The following is a 22394-nucleotide window of genomic DNA, read 5'->3' as shown; positions in this document are numbered from 1 at the left end:
TCACTATCCCAGACAGAGAGTTCCAACAATACTCTGTGGCTAATACCCACTGATGGATTTCCGTTCCATGTTTATCCAATCTCCTCTTGAAGCTGTCTATGCTTGTAGCTGCCACCACCTCCTGTGGCAGTGAATTCCATGTGTTAATCATCCTTTGGGTGAAGAAGTTTTTCCTTTTATCCATTCTAACCTGACTGCTCAGCAATTTCATTGAGTGTCCATGAGTTCTTGTATTGTGAGAAAGGGAGAAAAGTAATTCTTTCTCTACCTTCTCTATCCCATGCATAATCTTGTAAACCTCTATTATGTCACCCCTCAGTCGATATTTCTCCTAGCTAAAGAGCCCCAAGTGTTTTAACCTTTCTTCATAGGGAAAGTGTTCTAACTCTTTAATCATTCTAGTTGCCCTTTTCCCAATGCTGTAATATCTTTTTTGAGGTGTGGTAACCAGAATTGTACACAGTACTCCAAATGAGGCTGCACCATCAATTTATATAGGGGCATTATGATACTGGCTGATTTGTTTTCCATTCCCTTCCTAATAATTCCCAGCATAGTATTGGCCTTTTTTATTGCAGTCGCACACTGTCTCAATATTTTCAGTGAGTTATCTACCACAACCCCAAGATCTCTCTCTTGGTCAGTCTCCACCAGTTCACACCCCACCAACTTGTATTTTTAGTTAGGATTTATAGTTATATTTGTAGTTAAGATTATAGTTTGTATTTATAGTTAGGACTAAGTGTATGTTAGGAGAAGAAGCATAGGGTATTGTCAAAAGACAGCTCATACTGAGTCCCTTTCCCATTCTGTAACATGTAAGACAGCTTATCCTCATCTCATAAGAATATTACCATATATTTTCCCCAACATGCCTCATGTCTCAGTGTCATTATGCTGTGAGATTTCAGCTGTTAAGTGGGTGTGGGTATGGTGGGTGGGTGTGAAACACACAGCAGAATAATGCCAAGACATGAGGTTCATCAGTATACACGTTCAGCTGAGGAGGGGAGAGTTCCACAAGAGGCTGCCTCTTTCAGTGGAAACTCCATACCATATGTAGTTGATTCTGTGGAACATCATTTAAACTCTGCAGACATGGAGAATGTGGATGTGAAATTGAAGTAGGCTGGCCTCAAAAGGGAGGTTAAAGGCCTCTGAGCATGCAGTCACTCTGTTGTGAAAGTCACTTTGTCAAGGCATAATTTACTGAGGTTCAGTGGCACAGTCATAATTCTGCAATTCTTTCAAGCTGCCTACTTTTATACCTTCAGGCATGTGATTTGTCAGGACAGCTTTGTGGTTGGGGTGTTCAATCAGAGCTTCCCTTGGTAGGCTGAAATGACCCAGAACAAACTGAGCAGTTAATCTTCTTTATTGCTGGAATCAATAAGCAGATCCATGCTAAGTGCTGACAGTTTCTATGCAGGGAGTGAAAAGGAGAAGTGGTTTGGGTTTTTTTTAACCTGTAGTATGTTACAACCAAGAAGGGGTTCTCTATTGTTGTTGTTGTTATTGAATAATGCCTTTTTATTTTGCTATGGTGCAGAAGAGCTGGATTTTATTTCCTTTTGCCAGGTAGATTTTAAATTCAAAAAGCAGCTGAACCAATGGGAGGGGGGAGAATCTACATGAACATTATTTGTGTTCTTATTTATAAGACATTGGCTGTGACCCATAGAAATGAAATCTATATGTTCTTTTTTTTAGTTTTCCAAGTGTGGCACATATAATATTCTGGCAATCTTCACAAGAAAGCTGAAGAGTAGGTTGGTGAGTTGTTGTTCCCCTGTTGCACTGGGAGATTGAGGCAGGCAGCTCAGAGGCCTAGAGAAAAATGTGCTGTCCCTTTTATAGTGTTTTTGTGAGTGGAAATGGGCAGTTTGATCTTTTCATTGAATGGAATGGAGGTAAATAACGTCACAGTTAAAGGGACAGCCCGTTTTTCTCTAGGCCAGTTGACAACACTAGGCTGATGCCTCAAAGTGCTGTGGACTTCCAGAGCAAAGTGAAGTTCTTTCCTGAGGACACCTAAACTGTTTGTGGCTGAGGGAAGATCTAAGTTATCTACTCAGGGAAAATCGGAACTGCCTGCTCATTTTCTTATAGGGTTTTTACGCACAAACACACTTGAGAATCTTTTCTCTAGGCCTGGTACCAAGTCATATCACTCCCACAACTCCAACTCATACATACAATCGTAGAAGCTTACGATATATTTGAAGCTTTGTTTATTTCACGTTTATGAATTACTGTTATAATAATAAATGTAATGCAGTAGCTTTCTGAAAAGAATTCTGAAGCATCTTTCTTCTGCTCTCTGTAGCATATGCACAAATGATTCTGAGTTATAGCCAGTGTCATAAATTCCAGTCAGCTTAGCTTGGGAGAGTCTGTACAGAAGCATGTTCTAATGACTCAAATTCTTGGCACACATCATCTTATCATAAGAGGCTTATTGGGAAGATACACATGAGAAGGTAGCACGGGGCCATGGCACAAACTAGCATGAAAAGGAAAGGGTTTGGAACAGTAAGCGAGAAGAGTCCTGTTTTGCAAGGTTATCCTTATGACCCAAGCGCATCTCTGTGAGCCACAATTAGAAGAAGTAGAAGAATAGGTTGTTTTATCCTGCTTTTCTCTACCTTAAGGAGTCTCAAAGCAGTTTACAACCCCATTCCTTTCCTCTCCCCACAACAGGCACCTTGTGAGGTAGGTGCAGTTGAGACAACTGTGACTGGCCCAAGGTCACTCAGCAGGTTTCATGTGGAGAGAAATCTAACCTGGTTCTCCAGATTAGAGTACGACACTCTTAGCCACTGCACCTCACTGGCTCTCCAGATCAGCTTTAAAATATACCATTGCTGACTCTCAGAATCAGCCTGAAAGATGAGCATGCCACTTCAGAAAATGCAGTTCAGGAACCATGCAGTGGCACTGCCTATGCAACAGACCACAGAGTCACTATCTGAGTCGTGCAGAAAGGTCCCTCATTGCCATAGAAATCTTTTAGGCATGGAGCAGGTGTCACTGGGGGTCCAGGGGGAGGTGAATTTCCTGCATTGTGCAGGGGGTTGGACTAGATGACCCTGGAGCTACCTTCCAACTCTATGATTCTACGATTTATAAAGCAGTGCAGTGATCTACCATGTGTAGGTTAGTTTGCAGCCACACTCAGGGATACCTGAACATTCAGAAATGCTGCAGAGGTGGAGTAAGGCAAGGCCCGTTATCCTGGCCAAGATATACACAGCTGTTGCTGATTTTTCATTTACAAATATCAGTTGCCTTAAATGAGATGCTCTGACTTTCTTATGGCAGCACTTGCCACATCTTTGCTCTGTTTCCCTCTGCTTTTCCAGCACTTTGTTGTCTGCATTGTTGATCCTTCTTTATAGCAGACAGCAAATTAACAAGACATCTGCTAACTGCCTATTAATCAGATGAGTAAATGGATCACTTGGATATCCTCCTTTCTTCTACCAATACACGGTATGAAGTCTACCTCCGACTCTAAAAGAAACCGTAATCTTGAGCGGTCAACTAATCTTCAGAAGAAAATATGCCCACAGCACAAACCTTGGCCATTTGGGGTAGATTTGTTTAGAGAACGTTACGTGCTGCCTCTGCAGGGTCCTGTTCAAGGCAACTCACAGCAATAAAAGAAAGTCACACAGGGCAATAAAACAAGAAAAGCCAATAAGCAATAAAAACAAGCCAAGCCAATTAAAAAGAAGCCAATAAAAACAAGCCAGAAATTCAAAACAACATAAAAGAAACATTGAGCAGACTTAAATAATAAAACAGTCTTTACGCTAGAAGCAGACCAACAAAGAGAACAGAGCCCTTTAATTGAAAGTCAAGTTTAAAAAAAGAAAGAAAGAAATGTTCTGGCCCGGCTCTTCAAGGAAAGTAAGGCAGATGCCAGGCGAGCCTCAAGTAGGAAGGCATTCCAAAAATAAGGTATTGCCACTGAAAAGATCCTGTCTGTGGTTGCCACCCACTTCAGCTCTGCAGGTGGGAGTACAGAAAGCCGGGTTTGAAAAGAAGATGGCTGGTGAGCCAGATGGGCCAGATGGACCATGTAACCATGTCTACAAGGCAACTGCTTACTCTAGTGGTTGTAAACAAGAAATGGGGATAGTGCCATACATAGGCTGAGTTTCTGTGGCTGAGGCAACCAAACTCATCTTTGTTGCTTAATTACTGAAACGTCAGGTGATAGCTTCCATGCATAGATATAGCAGTGTACCACAAATACAACTTTGATGGTAAGACAAATGCATTCTTTTTCAACAGAACTGACTTGCCATACTGTGATCAAATGTGGAGAAACCAAGCACACTTAATAATGCCAGCAAAACTCCTAATTTTGAAGTGTATTTTAATGTTATATATACATGTGTACTGTGAATCATTCCTTATGTGTGTGTTACCATGTGATTAATCTGCATACTAGGCACGAGGAACCCATGTATCTACAATACATGCTATATTCCAACTGTGGGGTTGGATCCTAAGACATATTCTGCCCCTCCTCCAGATTTGGCAGCTCTTGGAAACTGCACTTCCCCAAAAGCCATTTCTGAGCATTATGGAACCCTGCAGTGTGTGACAAGATGTAGCCTTCAGAGTAGTAGCTAGAGGAGGAGAGATGCCTTTTGCTCATGGAAGCAATGTTTTGGTCTCCATCCAGGGTCATTCAGATCCAGCTTCTAAACAATAATGCAGTGCTTAGTTGTTTTCATGAATAGGAAATGTTGACTTGTGCTGTATACAAAGACTCACAAGATTTAATGGGTTTGAAACCCATGGAAATAGCTGTCTTATGACAGAAACAGTGAAGAGAGACTCATTGTCAAGATTTGGCGCATGGAACCCATTGCCTTCCATTTGAGTTGTTTATAACATTCTGTTTACTTCATTTGAGGGAATAATCAGCAAATTGGCTATGCTAGATTATAGTTTCTGCCTTGTTTGTTTGAAAACTATTAAAGCTATTCTGCAAAACATCTAAGTTCTTGACTTTGTAACTTACACCCTGAACATTGCTTTTGCACATCTTTTTCATCTGTTTCATTTTCTTAACACTGAAAAAGCATCTAATTCCTCTTCCTTTTTGTTACAGATGTCCAGGAGGTAAAACCATTTGATCCTGTGGAGTATTTCATGGAAGCCATATAATGTCTTTTCTGGACCAGATTGTATTACACTTGGAAGCCTGTTGCTAAAGTACTATGACATGTCTCTAGCAATAAGAAAAAGAAGCTGGGAAGAGCATGTGACTCAATGGATGGGGTTGCCTTTTGGGGCGATTGATTCTAATATATTATGCAGGCATGGCCTAGTTGCTGACAACTTGCAGGCCAGTATGGAAAATGATGGAGTTCGGAGCAGTAGCCAGAAAGAAACGAGCGCTTCCTTGCCAGATTGTTGTCATGGCGGAGAGCTGGTAGGTTTCCCCCTGAAGCTGCTGGGTAATGTTTCCAAAGAGGTGGATGAAAATGACAATCATCAAGAGGAAGAAGATTTTATCTCACTGGAAGCCAGCACGGAAACTTTGGTCAGTGTTTCTGTTGGGGGTGATGAGGAGGATGGTGGTGGTGAGGGAGAGCTCGGGTTAAAGAGAGCCAGCCACCACTTTGCTGAGGTTGAAGAGGAATTGTCAGATGGCAGTAGCAGTGTGGAAAGAGCGGAACCCTTCAGGAAAACTGAATCAATGGTGGAAACAAAGAAGGAACTTGATCATGATTGTGTGCCATTCAGAAGAGTGAGTGAACCACAGTATGATACAGTGACAGTGGAGGCCAGTCTTTGTGACAGCAGGGGAGAAAGTCTGGAATTTTATCGTGACAGCAGCTCTAGTGAAAATGGTCTGAAAGAAAACTTAAGTCAGACTCAGGAAAATATTGTGTCTGAGAAGGTAGTCCATGCTGCTCTAACTCTACAACAGAACAGGAAATCAGAGACTCCTGACAATGGGTGTGAAAAAACTCTCTGCAGTCCAGCACATGGTGAGTTTTCTCCTGGTCAATGTCATGACAAATATAATCAAGCAGCCTTGGCCACAGACTCCATTGACTACCTTCTCCCATTTCCAGGCTGTCATTTGCTATCAGACAACAAGGATTTGGGTGGCTTTGCAGATTCTCCAAACAAACTCATAACAAGCATGCCCTTGGTGGAAGGTGGGACAGATTTAAAGAACAGCATGGCCGCACATGAGGCTACAGACAGTCAAGTCATACTGCGCAGAAGGAAGGTAAGATGTGGAAATGGTTAACAGGGTCTGGGGCGGGAAGGGTTGACATGAATTACTGGAAGAATTCCTCAGTTAGATGCTTTCTCAGTTAGATAGATTCCAGCTGTTGAAATGGCTCTGTGAAGCATTGGGTACCAGTCTTGTGTACAGTTAACAGTCAAAGGGACTCAGATGCACTTCAAGGTTTTAGTTTTATTTGGAAGGTCCCCCAGAGCTGGTGGAATGTCCATAGGGATCTGAAGGAAGTCAAAAAGATTTCAGTAAGCTTTGTGACATTGTTTTGTGTATCCTGGCAAGCAGTTCCCTAAGGATGGCAAATGGCATTGGCATCTTGAGATTCGGTGTGCTTTTTTGCATTGCTAGCTGTGGCTGTAGGTGGCCTTTGTGCACCAGAGCATCATTCGCTGCTGCTCACATCCACCACTAATTGGTCTGAGTGGCAACTGTGTTTCACTAGCAACAACCCTCAGGTTGGCCTCCTTGTTCATGTATTAGAGGCTTCTTCTCGATGAGAAAAGTGTTTGCGTGTTAGAATTCTCATATGCCAGGAGGTGCAAAAGGTTTCTTCTGGTAACATGAGAAAGCACTTTCAGGGCTGCACAAATACTTCCTCATACTCCTCTGACAGAGTTGTTTTAAATCCTTCTTGGTAAGATTTTTCATCAGGCCCCGAATCCTTATTCACGAAGCAGAATTAATTTTGCCTGCAACTTGACTGCAGGATTAAACTGCAAATGTAGCTTTCCCCCATCCCTGGCTGTATTGTTTAATTCTTTCAAGTTGTTAGTCCCCATGGCTGGTCTTTAACTCCTCAATATTTAAAGCAAATTGCTGACTCTCTGCTTTTGCCTGTTGCTAGGAAAGATACACAGAGGGGAGCAATACAAGACCCAGTTGCTTTCTGTTACTTTCTGTAAACCATAGGTGAGCTTTGCACACTATCAGTGATTCCTCTCAGTGAGGCAGTGACTAAAAGAAAGGTCAGTATGCACCTCCAGACACAATAAGTTGCACTGCTCAACATTTAGAATCGCTAAAAGGGGGGGGGGGGGCGGCATGAACTCCCCTGAACTTGCCAGCAAGGAGACCGGATGGCTGCCAGAGGAGGAAACAGGAAGTGAAACACCAAGGAGTGGGGGGTGGTTGCCAGCACCACTGACGTATTCCTTGCTTGACACAGGAGTGAGGCAGGTGCTCCCAGCCTTCCTCAAGTTGTGGCAGAGTGCGGAGGAAGCGGCAGGCAGGTTTGCTGGTGTGCCAGCAGGGAAGGGAGGCTGGAGGCTGAGCATGGGCTGGGGAGGAAGTATATGGGCAAGACCCAGAGATGCCAGGAAAGCGACTGGGCTACCATGAGCAGGGGAAGAGGGTCACACAATGCCCCTCTCCCTGTGTTATCTGAGGCCAGAGCAGAGCCAGCCCACTAAAAGTCATGCCCTGGAGGGCTCTTCCCCACTTAGCACAGACCCAGACCCTCTCAGGACCTAGGCTTGCCAATCCCCAGGTCCCAGTGGGGATCCCCCAGTTTTGCAGACTCCTTCCCACCCCCAGTCAGCTGGCCAGCAGGGGGAAGCCCTACCCCAACAGCCACCATGTGCCTTTCCACTTTGGAAGACTAGAAGAAGCTTGGAAAGGCTTGCTTTTTAGATGGTGTGTGTGCCTTTAAATCCGTAGGAGCCAGGCTGAATGGGGGCAGGGTGAGCCAGGAGAACAACAAGGCTGCTCCCAGTGAGCTGTGAGGCTGTAAGAAAGGAAGGGAAAGCAGCCCAGGCCCTTATTTGTTTTACAATCTTTTCAGAAGTCATTTGCATAGCGAAGAATAAACTAGAACCTTTGGTTTCCCTATGTTAGTCCAAAGAACTGGGAACTTCAGCAACTCATGAGTAAATTGACCACAAAAATGTGCAATTGCAGACTGTTTATTTTTGCTGTTCTGTACGTGCATGTGGGGGGGGGGGGGGAGAGAGTACATGGGATGTGCAGCTGCTTTAGGGTGATGAAGTGGAGATTGTATTTAGGGGAACTGCACGGCTGTATTTTTACTTATTTATTTTAGGGAATGTGAAAGTCTCCTGGCTCCACCCCCAAAGTCCCCTGATATTTTCTGAGTTAGATGTGGCAACCCTACCAGGACCTGACAAATGGCCTTCACTGCTGTGTAAGAGCCTCCAGATGATATTAACAGCCATCAAATTATTTACAGATTTCATTGAAAAGCACATGTTGCTCTGTGCCTTTTAAGGTAAATCAGTAATTTACTATAGTCAAGGACCAATAGATTAAAACATACATGAACTGAGTGATTATAAGAATTCTATTAAGATGTATTTTAAAATTACTGCCAAAGTGCAGCGTTGATTCAGTGACATGTATTGGTTTTAAAAATTGCTTCTCAGACTTTTTGACTTTTGACTATCAAGTGATCAACTGAAGTGCCTTTTAAGGTAAACAATTGTATTTCCATTTATCAGTGTATTGGTGCATTGTGGTCTATGAATGGAATAATGAAGTTATTCACTCCAGTACATTGATCAGTATTGTTGTATTAGTTTGGGGCATAAACTCAGGTTAATGTTCAATATGCATATACATCACATGATTTCCCTACACTTGTTTAATGTACACCTGGGCCTTTGTCAGGCATTCATTCTACTCCATGGGTAGAATTCCTTTTGGAGATCTCTGGAATTCTCTAACCAGTCAGCTGACTAAGAAAAGTTTTGGATGAAGCCAGACATTCTTACTGTGGTGGAAGTGGTTTGAACACACATTCTTAGACTGCAGCAAAAAAAAAAAGGTTCAAAAACCACATGTATCACACTTTAGCACATAGCCTTACTGGCTAGCCATAATTCTGCCCTGAATTGTCCCGGGGGGTGATGGGGAGAAGGAGAAGAAGCTTCCCACCGTCAACATGTCCTTAGTCATTATGTCAGTCTCTATAAAGAAGTTGTTCATTATATGATCCCTGTTAAACATTAGGGTCATAATTCCATGCTGGAGGGGAGCTAATATGTACATACAATATGGGTGTACTGTGAGTCTGACAGTTATTATGAAAACCCAGATACATAATGGCTGATTTGCACAGTTAGCTCCACCTTTCATGATAGGGAAGAGTCATGCAAATCAAGTCTTGATTTCTCTGTCATTAGAGCATTATTAGTACAATGTATATACGTACAGGCACTATGCATAGAGGGGAAAACCAAGATTTAGGGATGCCAGCCTCCAGGTGGGACCACCTAGGGATCCTCCTCTCTGCTGCCGCTGTCTTCCCATCGCCTTCTGCCACCTCCCCGTAGTCGCATTTTAAAAAAATCTGTCCTCTGCTACTGACAAAAGCAGCCTACAAGTTACCAAAGGGGGTAGGGAAGCAAGCTCCCCACGCAGGAAGCTTTGCAGCAATTTTGCCGGCCCAATGCAGTGTGCCTCTACCGTGCCCCAGCATAGCTCCACAGCTTCTGTAAGACAGGCTGCTTGTGTTCGCTGTCGGCAGTGAGAAAGCAGCAGCAAGGCAGCCAAAGGAGAAGGGAACCAGGCATGGAGGAGAGGAGTGGGAAGAAGAGGGCAGTGGCAGCTGGGAGAGAGCAGCAAGGCGGACCACCAAAGTAGGAGGTGGGACGTAGAGGAGAGGGGCAGGAAGAGAGAGGAGGAGGAGGCATCTGCGGGGAAGGGCAGGAGGAGGAGGAGAGGCAGTGGTAGCACAGAAGGGAAGGCAGACCACAGGCACAGGGCTGTTTTTCACCACCTCTCTGCCTTGCAGAGAAGGGATTAAAAGAACTGATCTCCCTCCCAACTCATTTAAAGACCCCTGCTGGCTGGTTGGGGAGGGAGGCAGATTGAGAGGTGCTGGGCTGCTTTAGCTGCCTCTCCACAAGACAGAGAGGCACAAAAGCAGCCGCTCTTCAGGGCTGCTGGCTTGCTCCACCCATCCCCTGAGGAGCACCCAATTTGGCTCCCCCTCCCAAGTGGCACTGGGGGCAAGCCACCCCCTCTGCTCCCCCCCCCCCAGATCCATCCCTGCATTGTAACCCACTGAGATCCCTGTCCTCTCCAGGCTCTATCCCCAAATCTCTAATAGTTTTCCAACTACATCCCCTGCTGGGGGCCAGGATCAGACTGGGTGGCTCTGCATATATGTGTTCAGACTAGTGTCACCATGGAGCCTACATGTGTATATGTGAAGGTTTGATATTACCAATCACATGGGAATGTCTTTTACTTAGGTGAAGAGAAGCGCACATGTCACTGAATGACATACCTTGGCTGGCTGAATGTTCACACTGAACTTTAGTAGTCAAGCAAGCATGAACAGTGAAAAACCTGTGAAATTAGTAATAGTTTACAGCTACGTGATCATGCCAATCAGAAGAAAATGAGAGCATTGTGGAGGATTGTAACTAGGAAGGGCAGGTATGAGATATAGGGTGTTTTTACATTCAGTTTCATCCAGAGTTTTAGTCTTCAAATCGCCTGCCACTGTTCTGCTTTAATTATTTTCCTTCTACATTTAAGCATTTCAATTTGGGGGGGGGGGGGGTGGTCTGATCAGAGGGCAGCTGGAATGCCTGTGCTTAGTTAAATGTATACGATTGCTTGGAAATCGTGCAAAAACACTGCAAAACCAATACAAAGTTAAATTATTAGATGAGGCAAGCAATGATATGCAAAAATTTCAAATGCTGTCAGTTCTCATGCACCTTGTGGTGACATTTGGAGGAGTCTTTTAAAATGCAGGAAAACTTTTACAATACAAGTTTGAAACGCCCGTAAAGAAAAAACTGAACCAAAACTAGTCTCAAGAAAAATGGTTTTGTGGTGGTGTCGAAACCCATCTCACTAAAACAAATGTAAATGCCTCGGGAAGCAACGATGTGAAACAGTTATGAGAACGTTATGTAATGTAAAAGGTGAGTTTACAGTGCGGAGATAGAGAGTTGCAAACTGCCTGTGTAAAAACACCCATACTCTGAGCTTTCATGATGTAGCCAATATGGAAGAATCTGAAACCATAACAGACAAATTTGTTTGCCCCCCAAGAGCGGAATGAAGAGTTGGACACAAGGCTTTGGTATAACTAAGGGCTACTTTCTCTCTCTCTCTCGGCTTGGCTTCGCGAACGAAGATTTAAGAGGGGTGCAATAGTCCACGTCTGCTGCAGGCTCGCTGGTGGCTGACAAGACCAATGCGGGACAGGCAGGTCCGGCCACAGTGGCTGCAGGGAAAAGTCTGATTTAGGGTTGGTGCTGTAGTAGTGCAATTCTTCCTCAATCTCCTTTTGTCCTCAAGACCAGCTATGTGTGCGTTCTCAAAAGAAGAGACAGCCTGGTGGATGGTGTGCCTCCATGCTTTGCGATCTGAGGCTAGGTCAGACCACTGGTGATGGTTGATGCGACAGGTGCCAAGGGATTTCTTCAAGGAGTCCTTGTACCTCTTCTTTGGTGCCCCTCTATTTCGATGGCCGGTGGAGAGTTCGCCATACAGGGCAATCTTGGGAAGGCGGTGGTTTTCCATCCTAGAAATATGCCCTGCCCAGCGCAGCTGCGTCTTCAACAGCAGTGCCTCGATGCTGGTAACCTCCGCCCGCTTGAGAACTTCAGTGTTGGTCACAAAGTCACTCCAGTGGATGTTGAGGATGGTGCGAAGGCAGCGCTGATGAAAGCGCTCGAGGAGTCGCAGGTGATGACGGTATAAAACCCACGATTCGGAGCCGTAGATGAGGGTTGTCATCACAACTGCTTTGTAAACATTGATCTTTGTGCCTTTTTTCAGATGCTTGTTGCTCCACACTCTTTTGTGCAGTCGGCCAAATGCACGGTTTGCCTTTGCCAGCCTGTTGTCAATCTCCTTGTCGATCTTAGCATCTGAGGAGATGATGCACCCCAGGTAGCTGAACTGCTGGACTGTCTTCAGAACTGATTTACCCACAGTGATGCAGGGAGGGTGATAATCTTCCTGGGATGCAGGCTGGTGGAGAACTTCTGTCTTCTTCAGACTAACTTCTAGGCCGAATAGCTTGGCAGCCTCTGCAAAGCAGGACATCATATGCTGCAGAGCTGATACCGAGTGGGAGACGAGTGCAGCATCATCAGCCACTTAAAGGGCCACTTTATTAATCATAATAATCACAACAGCAAGGGCACCAAAAAGCGTGGCCTGGTCTGGGCTAGGGGGTCTCAACAGACCGCTCCCCTGCCATTCACGGGCAAGAGACCCAGCCCCCAGCCAGAGCTGTGTCAGCTCCCGCCAGGCCAGCCCAGCAGGGAGGCATGCCCCAGAGGGCCCAATCACCAGACGCACGTCTCAATGGAAGGCATCCTCTAATCGAGCCTCCAGGACAGTCTGCATTTTCCCCACCCTGGGTCATCAAACCCCAAGGTTGATTATGCCAGACCCCTGACTCCCCAAAAGGGGGGATGCTTCGTGGTTCTCCCCTAGCCACAAAGTACCCTAACCCAGTAAAACCTGCCACCACTAAGGCCAAGTCTCTACTTAGCTTAGCACCCATCAGGGAGCCCCAAAGCTACCCACAGCCCTTGCCGGAGATCCCTCAGAAAAAGCATATTACCCTTTTCTGAGCGATGTACCCCATCCTCTCTGTAGAGGTCAGGAAACTCAGTAGAGATATCCAGATGGGGTAAATAGTGGCCCAACCCTCCTTCAAGAGCCTTCCTAATTTCCTTGTTGGCTTTGTAGCGGACCCTCTCAATAGCTGCAGGGTCCCAAGCACTGCGCCAAACAAGGCAAGGCATCATGGCGGACCAAACTATCATGGTCTCCGGCCATCGCTCCTTGATATACCGAAAATCATCACGGGCCTGCCTTGCCTTTAATTAGCCCAAGATCATTCCCTCCCAGGTGAATAATTAAAACCTGAGGAGGTAGGCCCAAACTCCCATGGAATAACAAAGGCAGCAGGCCCGGCCACTGAAGGCCCCAGTGCCCCTGCCACTCGATACAAACATGTTGGCTGAGCCCCAGCTGAGAGCCGACAGAAGTTCTCTGAGCCTGATGTGCAGCCCAAAACACATGACTGTTGCCACAGACAAGAACTCGGCTCCTCTGGCCAAGAACAACAGCATCTAAAAAACAAAATAGTCAATCAAGAACATAACCAATAACATTTCAACCAACAAGCCAACCTAGGGACTGAGCAAAGGTCAAACATAAGATTTGTAAGCCGAAGAATGCCAACAGCCCAAACGCTGAATGGATGAGGAAGGATACCCCAGGGCAGCAGCTGTAGAAGCAGTGCCAATCCTAAAAGAGTGGGTACCAAACCGCACCCTCGATAACCTCAGCTCACCTAAAGCCCAAGACATCACAGCCCAAAACTGATGCTTTGTCAGCGGACTCCCATTGCTGTGACAAAACAAGAACCCCTCCCTAGGCCCCCGAACTGCCAAATAAGCAGTCACAGCGGAAACAGGGCACAACTCCACCTCAGAGCAGGCACCCAATTCCTGCACAGTTCCTTTTTGACCCTGGTCAGTCTCAGAGCAACAGACAGTAATGACCACTTTACCCTCCACCAACTTCAGGTCCCTTGACAACAAAGCATTGCCAGAAACATCGTTTCTGGACCCTGCCACTAGCTCACTGACTCTAAGAGCCCCGAAAAAGGCTATTAAGGATGCAGCGTGAAACAAAGCGGCCTCAAAATATGAAGCACACACCGAGTCCCAAACCCCCTTCAGGCCCCTCAGAATCAGAGGGGAAATAGGCTTTCATGTATCCGGCCTTGGACCAACCTCTCTGGCCCATCCCTCCAGCATCTTTCGAAGACTAAAATCAGCTGTTTCCTCCTTATAACCCAGCGCCTTGCTAGCAAACGCCAACCCAAACAGGCACCCCCTAATAGATCGCATGGCCAGTCCCTTACCACGTAGGGAAACACAGTAGTGGAGCAGCTGCTCCACCGGGAGGGGCCAAAAAATGCGATACCCTACCTGAGCCCTAAAGTCCTCAAACTGCCACACAGCACGTTCATAAGACTTCCTGGTGCTGGGCGTAATGGCTAGGCCTGTTGCTCTGCAGGCTTCAGCTCTCCAATCAGCCATAGCTCCTGGGGCCTTGGCGCCGGCTCTTCATCAGCATCTGGGGCCAACTGACGAAACCCCTCCATCTCTTTGCGAGAGAGAGCGTCAGCCACCCCGTTGTTCACCCCAGGAACGTGCTTGGCTAAAAACAATACATTAAGCCGTAGACAATGGAGAGTGAAGGCCCTCACCAACCTCATAACCCGCCAAGATTTGGATGAAAGGGAATTAATGACATGGACTACTGCCATATTATCACACTAAAAATGAACTGTGCGATTGGCCATATCCATTCCCCACAGCCAAACTGCAAATAGAATAGGGAAGAACTCGAGAAATGTAAGATCTCGGTTCGCTCCTACCTGCATCCAGGAGTCTAGTCAACTATCCACGCACCAATGTCCGCGGAAATAGACTCCAAAACCCAAAGACCCAGCAGCATCAGACATGACCTGGAACTCAGCTTCAAGTCTCATGTCCTCTCTCCAAAATGAGATCCCATTGAAGGACACCAAAAACTCCCACCAAACCCGCAAATCATCCCTCATGCTGCTGGTAACCCGTGTTCTATGCTGAGGCAAGCGGAGTCCTGCCATAGCATCACAGAGCCTACAAAGGAAGGCCCGCCCCGGAGCAACCACTTTGCAAGCAAAGTTAAGATGCCCTACTAGTTGCTGCAACTCGTGCAGGGTAGCCTTCTGCTTAATAAGAAAGGAATGGATCCTATTCCTTAAATCTAATATTTTTTGGAAAGGGATCCTAGACAGCTGTGCCAGAGTGTCCAGCTCAATCACCAAAAAGATGAGTTTTTGAGCCGGACCCTCCATTTTTTCCTTAGCCAGAGGAACCCCAAGTTCTGCAGCCAGCTCCATTAAGCCAGACAGCAGCTGAGCACAATGCCCCGTCCCCACAGGACTGACGAAAAGGTAGTCATCCAAGTAATGAATGATGTCCTGCAAACCAACTTTCTCGCGCACAGCCCATTCCAAGAATGTGCTGAAACACTCAAAAGCTGAACACGATACAGAGCAGCCCATTGGCAATGCTCTGTCCATGTAAAATTGGCCCTCAAAAGCAAAGCTCAAGAGCTCAAAGTCAGCAGGATGAACTGGTAAAAGGCGAAATGCCGATTTAATATCGCATTTTGCCAACTCAGCACCCATCCCACAGCATCGTACCACGGCAACAGCCTGGTCGAAGCTGGTATACCTGACAGAGCATAAATACTCGGGAATCCCATCAATAACAGACCTCCCTTTGGGGAGGGAAAGATGGTGAATCAAACGAAATGCACCAGGTGCCTTTTTAGGTACCACTCCCAAGGGGGAAGCCCTAAGGTTATGCACAGGGGTGTGTGGGAAAGGGCCCAAAATCCTGCCTTCAGCCAACTCCTTGGCAATCTTATCTTTAACGACCTGCTCTAGCCCCTTAACAGAACTAAGGTTTCCTGACATAAACGGAACCCGGGTCCCTTGAAAAGGGATCCTAAACCCAAACTTAAAACCTTTTAGCAGGTAAACACTGTCATTCCTTCTTGGGTACCTGGATAGCCAGTGTTCAAGAGGACCCACCTTTATCGGGCTGGGCCCCTTTTCCAACCTGATAGTTTCCTCCCCCACCTCCTGGCTTCTTTTGGCTCTTGCGACCCCGGACTTTCGGGCAGTTATAAAATGAGTGAGGTCCACCACACATGGGGCATTAATGCTTAAATTGGCAGGCCTTTCGATTACACTCTCCCTGTGAACTGAACTCCGAACAAAGCAGGCGGAGTTGAACCGCCTGCCCCGCAGAACTGTGGGAAGAACTTGCCGAAGCTGCAGAGTTTACAGCCGACTTGGCCACCAAATGACTGCTGTCAGAGCGGTCACCTAAATTTGGCCGAGCCAGAGACATGACCTGCTGCCGCAGCTGCTGGTGAATGCAATCCCACTGCAGCGAAGGGTACAAGGCAGCCCTCATCCTGAACTCCTCGCCATACTGCATCCGGGCAGGCCCACTGAAGGCCGTGTACCCATTATAATTTATATCCATGTATTGTATAAGGGAAGCTTCCCTCCATGGCTGAGCCCGCGCAATCACCCCTGCGTAGATAAAAAAAACAACCCGGCAGCCAATTAGCCCAGGTCCGCTCCACCTTGTGCTTCTTCAACTTTTCTTTTTCTTTTTCATCTAAATCCTCCTTGTCCTTTTTCTCCAACTCCTGAAAAAGGAGGGAGAAAATATCTACATACTCACCCTTTAAGATTTTGTCCCTAGTTGCAGGCAACAAATGGTCCCCCAACGGCAAAGCTGCATCCCCAAACGGTAAGGCGGTAAACAGAACCACCCCATAAGGAGAAGGTGCACCCCAACTCCCCATAAAGAAGCCTGCCATACCCTGTTGCCCCACACCCGGCCAAGCACCATAAGGGCCACACTGTCCAGTTGGCCAAGCCCAGTTTGACAACTGGATAACAGCTGTGGGGGAAGCGAACCCCACACCCACAGCTGGGATGGCCTGCCCAGCAGGTGAAGCCTGTCCCCAAGGCCAGGCAGACCCAGCAAACACCTGTGAAATCTCACCAGCCTTACCAACAGATCCAGCAGGGACCAGCGATGACCCCATTGCAGCAGCTCCTGCCGACGACATCGATCCCCCATCTGGACTGCCGAGACCAGTGAAGAGTGCACCAGACCTGCCCTCAAGAATAGACAGCCTGGTTAAGACATTCGCCTGGATCGCCCTTCTGGTCGCCCTTTCTACAACTACCCCTTCAGCAGGAGACATACCAGATGCTTCCTTCAGCACCCGAAGCCTTTGCACTATATTAGTATTAACCACCTCGTCACCCTCTTCGTCAGAAGAAGATAGCTGGGGTGGAGGCCTCTTAGCAGGGGCCTTAGGGGCCTTTGGCACCGGTTTCTTGCCCTTTGACTTGCCAGCCCCCTTTTTCCCTGACATCCTCACCCCAAAGAATAACAACACCACTATAAGAGACAGCTAACACCCAGAAGACAGACCCACAAAATGGCCTCCTCAAATGACCTTCAAAAATGGCCGCCTTCCCCTGAAGAAGGAAGGCGACCCAATATGGCTACCACACTACCAATAAGAGCACTAAAAGGAATGGTTGCCTCAGATGGTAAAACACCCCCCCACCCCTGCGGCAAGCCCCCAATCCCGAACCAAAGCCCTTTGAAACAAGGTGGAGTGAAACAGGAGGGAGTAAATAGAGGCAGCCCCCACAATACACAGGGATAGAGGCTTTAAAGAGGTTGCAGGAGCCTCAAACGACTCCCCAGACGAACACGGCTCCCGATCCGCTCCGTGGCAGCACAGCACCAGCCACTGCAACGTCCAGAAACCATCGGCTCCTGCTACCGCCAATCCGACGTGCCTCACAGGCCTCGTTCCCGGAGCATCTCCAAACGCTCCCAGCCAGGCCCGATCAACAAAAGGACTGCGCGGGGAAGCAGAGGCTTGGCCGTAAACACAGTCAAGCCCTGCCCCCTCAAGATCGCGCCCAAACAGGCCGAAGAGCCACTCATCCCTCACCAGGGGAGCAAATCATCCTAAAGCAGCTTAGCAGCTTTGCTGCAGGCTGCAAGCAATCCCTTCCAGCAAAAGCAGTAGAACTCTTGCAATTTTGTTACACTGTCTTAATTAAAATTTATATATTGTGTTGTCTTATTTAGATTTCTATGTCATGTGTACTTGGAGTTTATGCAAACCCGACCATAAGTATTATCTCTGTCCCTTTGGAAGCTATGGAATGCTAGTCTCAGACATCGACCATGTTTGGATAGAACCATGATGGATTCCAAACAATCTCAAAATATTTAAAACAAGTGCTGAACATAGCACAGTCTTTAATGGGATCGTTCATGGCCTTTACAGTACAACCTGTATGCAAATTTTAGGTTTGACACATTTTTGCAACAGCATGCAGCTATAAATTTGAGAGGCTGCCGATTCTGTCTAGACTGCAAGCCCAAGAAACATACTGCAACCCTTATGCATCTAGTCAGGAAACACTGCCTAAAATGGTAATAAATGCAGTTTTATATATGACTTTACAGCCACATGCCAGAATCTGCTTGACTAGCATCAGGGAACTAAAATAATTGATGTTCTGTACATTTCTTATGAACTGAACCATTAAGAACTCATATGTTCTGAAATTCCTGAATATTCCCTATATAGTATCATGTCAACACATGCCTAAGTAAAGAGCCCTCTGGCTGTAATGTTTATAAAAGTAGTCACATGAAAATACAAATTCTTCATTTAGGAATATATTAGCTTGACAACCATTCTGTGATTAAAGAAAAACGGTGTCCCTTTCATCTCAGTCCCTTCTTTCCTCAACTTTCCATTCCTAATGTCATCCATTTTGTGACTATCAAGCCATTGCCTGCTTGATTCCCATTTTTTCAGCCATGCTGCCATTGAGCCTCGTCCTTAGTCATTTAATGTTACAGAATCTTCACAGTTTCTCAGCATTCTGTTGTTGACAGTTTCCCACCAAGCAATTGGGATGTTTCTGAACATTCTGTGACATCACAGAAACCTAGCCAATAGCTGGGGAGGGAGGAATTTGCTGGAAGGAAGGAGAAAAGTGATAAACAATGTTTTAGCCCATTATAAGGCAGGAATTTTGATTCTTAGCAAAGCTAATTCTATAGACTTATTTTTGCTTTTGCCACTCATTTCAAAAGCTTCCGGTCATCTCCAGTTAGCTTCCTCATCTACAGTAAACTATTCTCATTTACTTTATTTATTTACTTGAGTATTTGTGCAACTGTAACATGAGTACCCAGCTTGCTGGGGGGAAAGTGAAGATGACTGGGAAAGGCAATGGCAAACCACCTTGTAAAAAAATAGAACAAAGCAGTAGACAAGTTGCACCTTTAAAACCAACTAAGTTTTATTCAGAATTTAAGCTTTGTATGCTCTTAAGCAGACTTAAAAGGGACGAAGTCTGCTTAAGAGCATACAAAAGCTTACATTCTGAATAAAACTTAGTTGGTCTTAAAGGTGCGACTTGTCTACTGCTTTGTTCTATTGTCTCAGATCAACATGGCTGCCCACTTGGATCTATCACCCTGTAAAAAAATCTACCATGAAAACGTTGTGATGCAACGTCACCACAGAGTCGGAAATGACTGGTGCTTGCACAGACTACCTTTACCTTTAAAAAAAAAAAAACATTTACAATATTCTCTCCTCCACTTTTCTACTTCTCCCTTTCCTATCTCCCCAAGACTAAATTATGTACTGTTTAAGAAGATTAAATATATACTTTAAATATGCATGTATCTGGCACATGCAGTCCTAGTGATGGTTGTGGTTGCTTTAGCTAAATGACTAAAGCAAGTTTAGGAATATGTAGTTATCCATCACCAGGTATAATTATAAGGGCCTCCTAAGAATGTTATGCATTTGCAGCATAATCCAGAGGCTGCTGGAGCTCCCAGAAAAATGGGATGCTATCAGTAGGGCTGCCATTCCTCAGGCGGGCAACCAAAAAAGAGTCACATGGGGTGTGGAACTGGAGAACTAGCGTAGGCACCATGTACCACTGACTCCTGTGTTAGAATTAGTCCTTAAAAAACCAATACAAAAAAAAAATATAGAAATACTGTCCGGAATTTTTGTCCAAAAATAATGTATTATTTATTAAGTGGTAAGCCACAACCTCAAGTGTATGAAAAATTTTCAAAATCACAAATTACCATATTTTTGCACCATAAGACGCATTTCCCCCCCCCCAAAAAAAGGTGGGGGGAAAAGTGTGTGCGTCTTATGGAACGAAGGTACGTACCTTCCTCCGGGGGGGGAGGGCGATCCTCTGCCTCCCCCTCTGATCCCGGCGCTTCCTCCGCGCCTGCCTGGCTCCAGCTCTGACACTTACAGCAAGCGCCAGGATCGCTCCCTCTGCCCTCTGATCCCAGCGCTTGCTTTAAGCATCAGAGCTGAAGCCAGACAGGCAGGCACGGAGAAAGCACGCCGCCCCCTCCACAGCTGGCGCTCGAGAAGCACTGGGTTTGCGGAGGGGGAGGGTGCTTCCTCCGTGCCTGTCTGCCTGGCTTCAGCTGATGCTTAAAGCAAGTGCTGGGGTCGGAGGGCGGAGGGAGCGATCCTGGCGCTTGCTGTAAGCATCAGCTGAAGCCAGGCAGACAGGCACGGAGGAAGCACCCGCCCCCTCCGCAAACCCAGCGCTTCACGAGCGCAGGCTGTGGAGAGGGTGGCGTGCTTCCCCTGTGCGTGCATGCCTGGCTGGGAGACAAGTGGTGAGATCGCTCCCTCCACCCCCATCGCAAACCCAGCACTTCGCAGGGAAAGTGTGGATGACTGGGGAAGGCAATGGCAAACCACCCCATAAAATGTCTGCCATGAAAACGTGAAAACAACATCATCCCAGAGTTGGAAACGACTGGTGCTTGCACAGGGGACCTTTCCTTTTTCCTTTCCTAGATAAAGTTTACAGCAAAACAGGGGAAAATAGACCAGTTTTGCCTGTCAGCTTTTTTTCCCTTTTGGGAACTAATTTGTGATTTTGAAAAATTTTCATACCCTTGAGGTTGTGACTTACCACTTAATAAATAATACAATATTTTTGGACAAAAATTTTGGACAGTATTTCTATTTTTTTTTTTAATTTGTTTGTTAAGGACTAATTCTATCACAGGAGTCAGTAGTACACGGTGCCTACGGCTGTTCTCCAATCCCCAGGTGGGAGCAGGGGATCCCCCGGGTTGTTGGAGGCCCTCCCCCTGCGTCAGGGTCATCAGAAAGCTGGGCACTCCATTATTCCCTATGGAGACCGATTTCCATAGAGTATATTAAAGAATTGATCCACAGGTAACTGGAGCTGTGGAGGGCTGTTTTTTGAGATAAAGGCAAAAAAAAAAATTCAGCATAGCATCCAGTGCCTCTCCCCAAAATACCCTCCAAGTTTCAAAAAGTTTGGTCCACGGGGTCCAATTCTATGAGCCCCAAAAGAAAGTGTCCCTATCCTTCATCATTTCCAATGGAGGGAAGACATTTTAAAAGTGTGCAGTCTTTTTAAATGTGATGGCCAAAACTCCCTTTGGAGTTCAATTATGCTTGTCACAACCTTGCTCCTGGCTCTACCTCTAATGTCTCCTGGCTCCACCCCCAAGTTCAATTGAAGAAGATATTTCTTCAATTGAACTTGGCAACCCTAGCTACCAGTCCTATCAGTCACATCTTCCCTCCATTCAACCAGCCCACTCTCCTACCTTTCCCCTGGAATTCCCTCCTGTCAGATATAACAGCTGTATGGAAACCTCTAATTGCAATGCCAATATACCTCTGAATACCAGATGCTGGAAATACAAAAGGGAATACTTGTCACCTTCATGCCTTCTCCTAAGATTTAGGAAATTGATTCCAAGATATGAGCTATAGTTGGTCTGTCTCAGCCACTCAATGCTGTATTCTGACAAATAGAGGTCTGTTTGTTATGCATTGGAGTAATATATACATACAGCCCTTTCTGACCCTCATGTGTGGAATGTGCTGATTTTTTTTTTAATTTGGGAAATTCATAATTTACTGTGACACCCAGATGCAGGCATCACCTGGATAAATGAGAGTTCACTTTTGCTGCACAAACTGGGATTATAATCTGTGGTTTAATCCCAGTTTTTAGAATCCTGGTTTGTCAGGATTCAAGATCCACTTCAATTAGACAATTGGACAGCACTGATTGTCATGCATCATGGATAAACCTCTGATTGACGCGCCTCTGAATGCAGCCTGAGCAGTTTTTTGGAAAACCTGTTTCCATGAGGGCTATTGTGCTCACAGAGATGCTGACTGCAAAATGCATTAGTCTCACTTCAGTTATGTACAGGTCTTAACTTTAAACCACATGCACAAATATGTTTTAAAGGCTCAAATATGTTTTAAAGGCCTTTCTGTTCAAATATGTTTTAAAGGCAAAAGTCACAAATTACCAAGGATATTAACTGAGACAGAGGAGCCCGTACCAGCGTCTAAACATCTAGCTCTCTGTTCTGTATTTTCTATTCTTTTCCATGATCCATTCCTTTTGTATGTGTCATCTGTTCTTTCAGATTCTGAA

The 22394-nt window shown here is 46.0% G+C and overlaps 1 protein-coding gene across 1 annotated transcript in view; it reads left to right on the top strand.

Moving 5' to 3' along the window:
* Positions 1 to 22394, top strand: part of DLC1 (DLC1 Rho GTPase activating protein) — a 340623-nt gene that overhangs the window by 18831 nt on the left and 299398 nt on the right. Inside the window, exon 2 of the mRNA XM_060246397.1 lies at positions 5129 to 6262. Coding sequence (XP_060102380.1) covers positions 5243 to 6262 — 1020 coding nt within the window. The 5' untranslated portion in view covers positions 5129 to 5242. The remainder of the gene's footprint in view (positions 1 to 5128; positions 6263 to 22394) is intronic.

The sequence above is a fragment of the Heteronotia binoei genome, chromosome 9, assembly GCF_032191835.1.
Source record: "Heteronotia binoei isolate CCM8104 ecotype False Entrance Well chromosome 9, APGP_CSIRO_Hbin_v1, whole genome shotgun sequence".
NCBI lineage: Eukaryota > Metazoa > Chordata > Lepidosauria > Squamata > Gekkonidae > Heteronotia > Heteronotia binoei.
The sequence above is the reverse complement of the archived record's forward strand: the minus strand, read 5'-3'. Positions and strand labels throughout refer to the sequence as shown.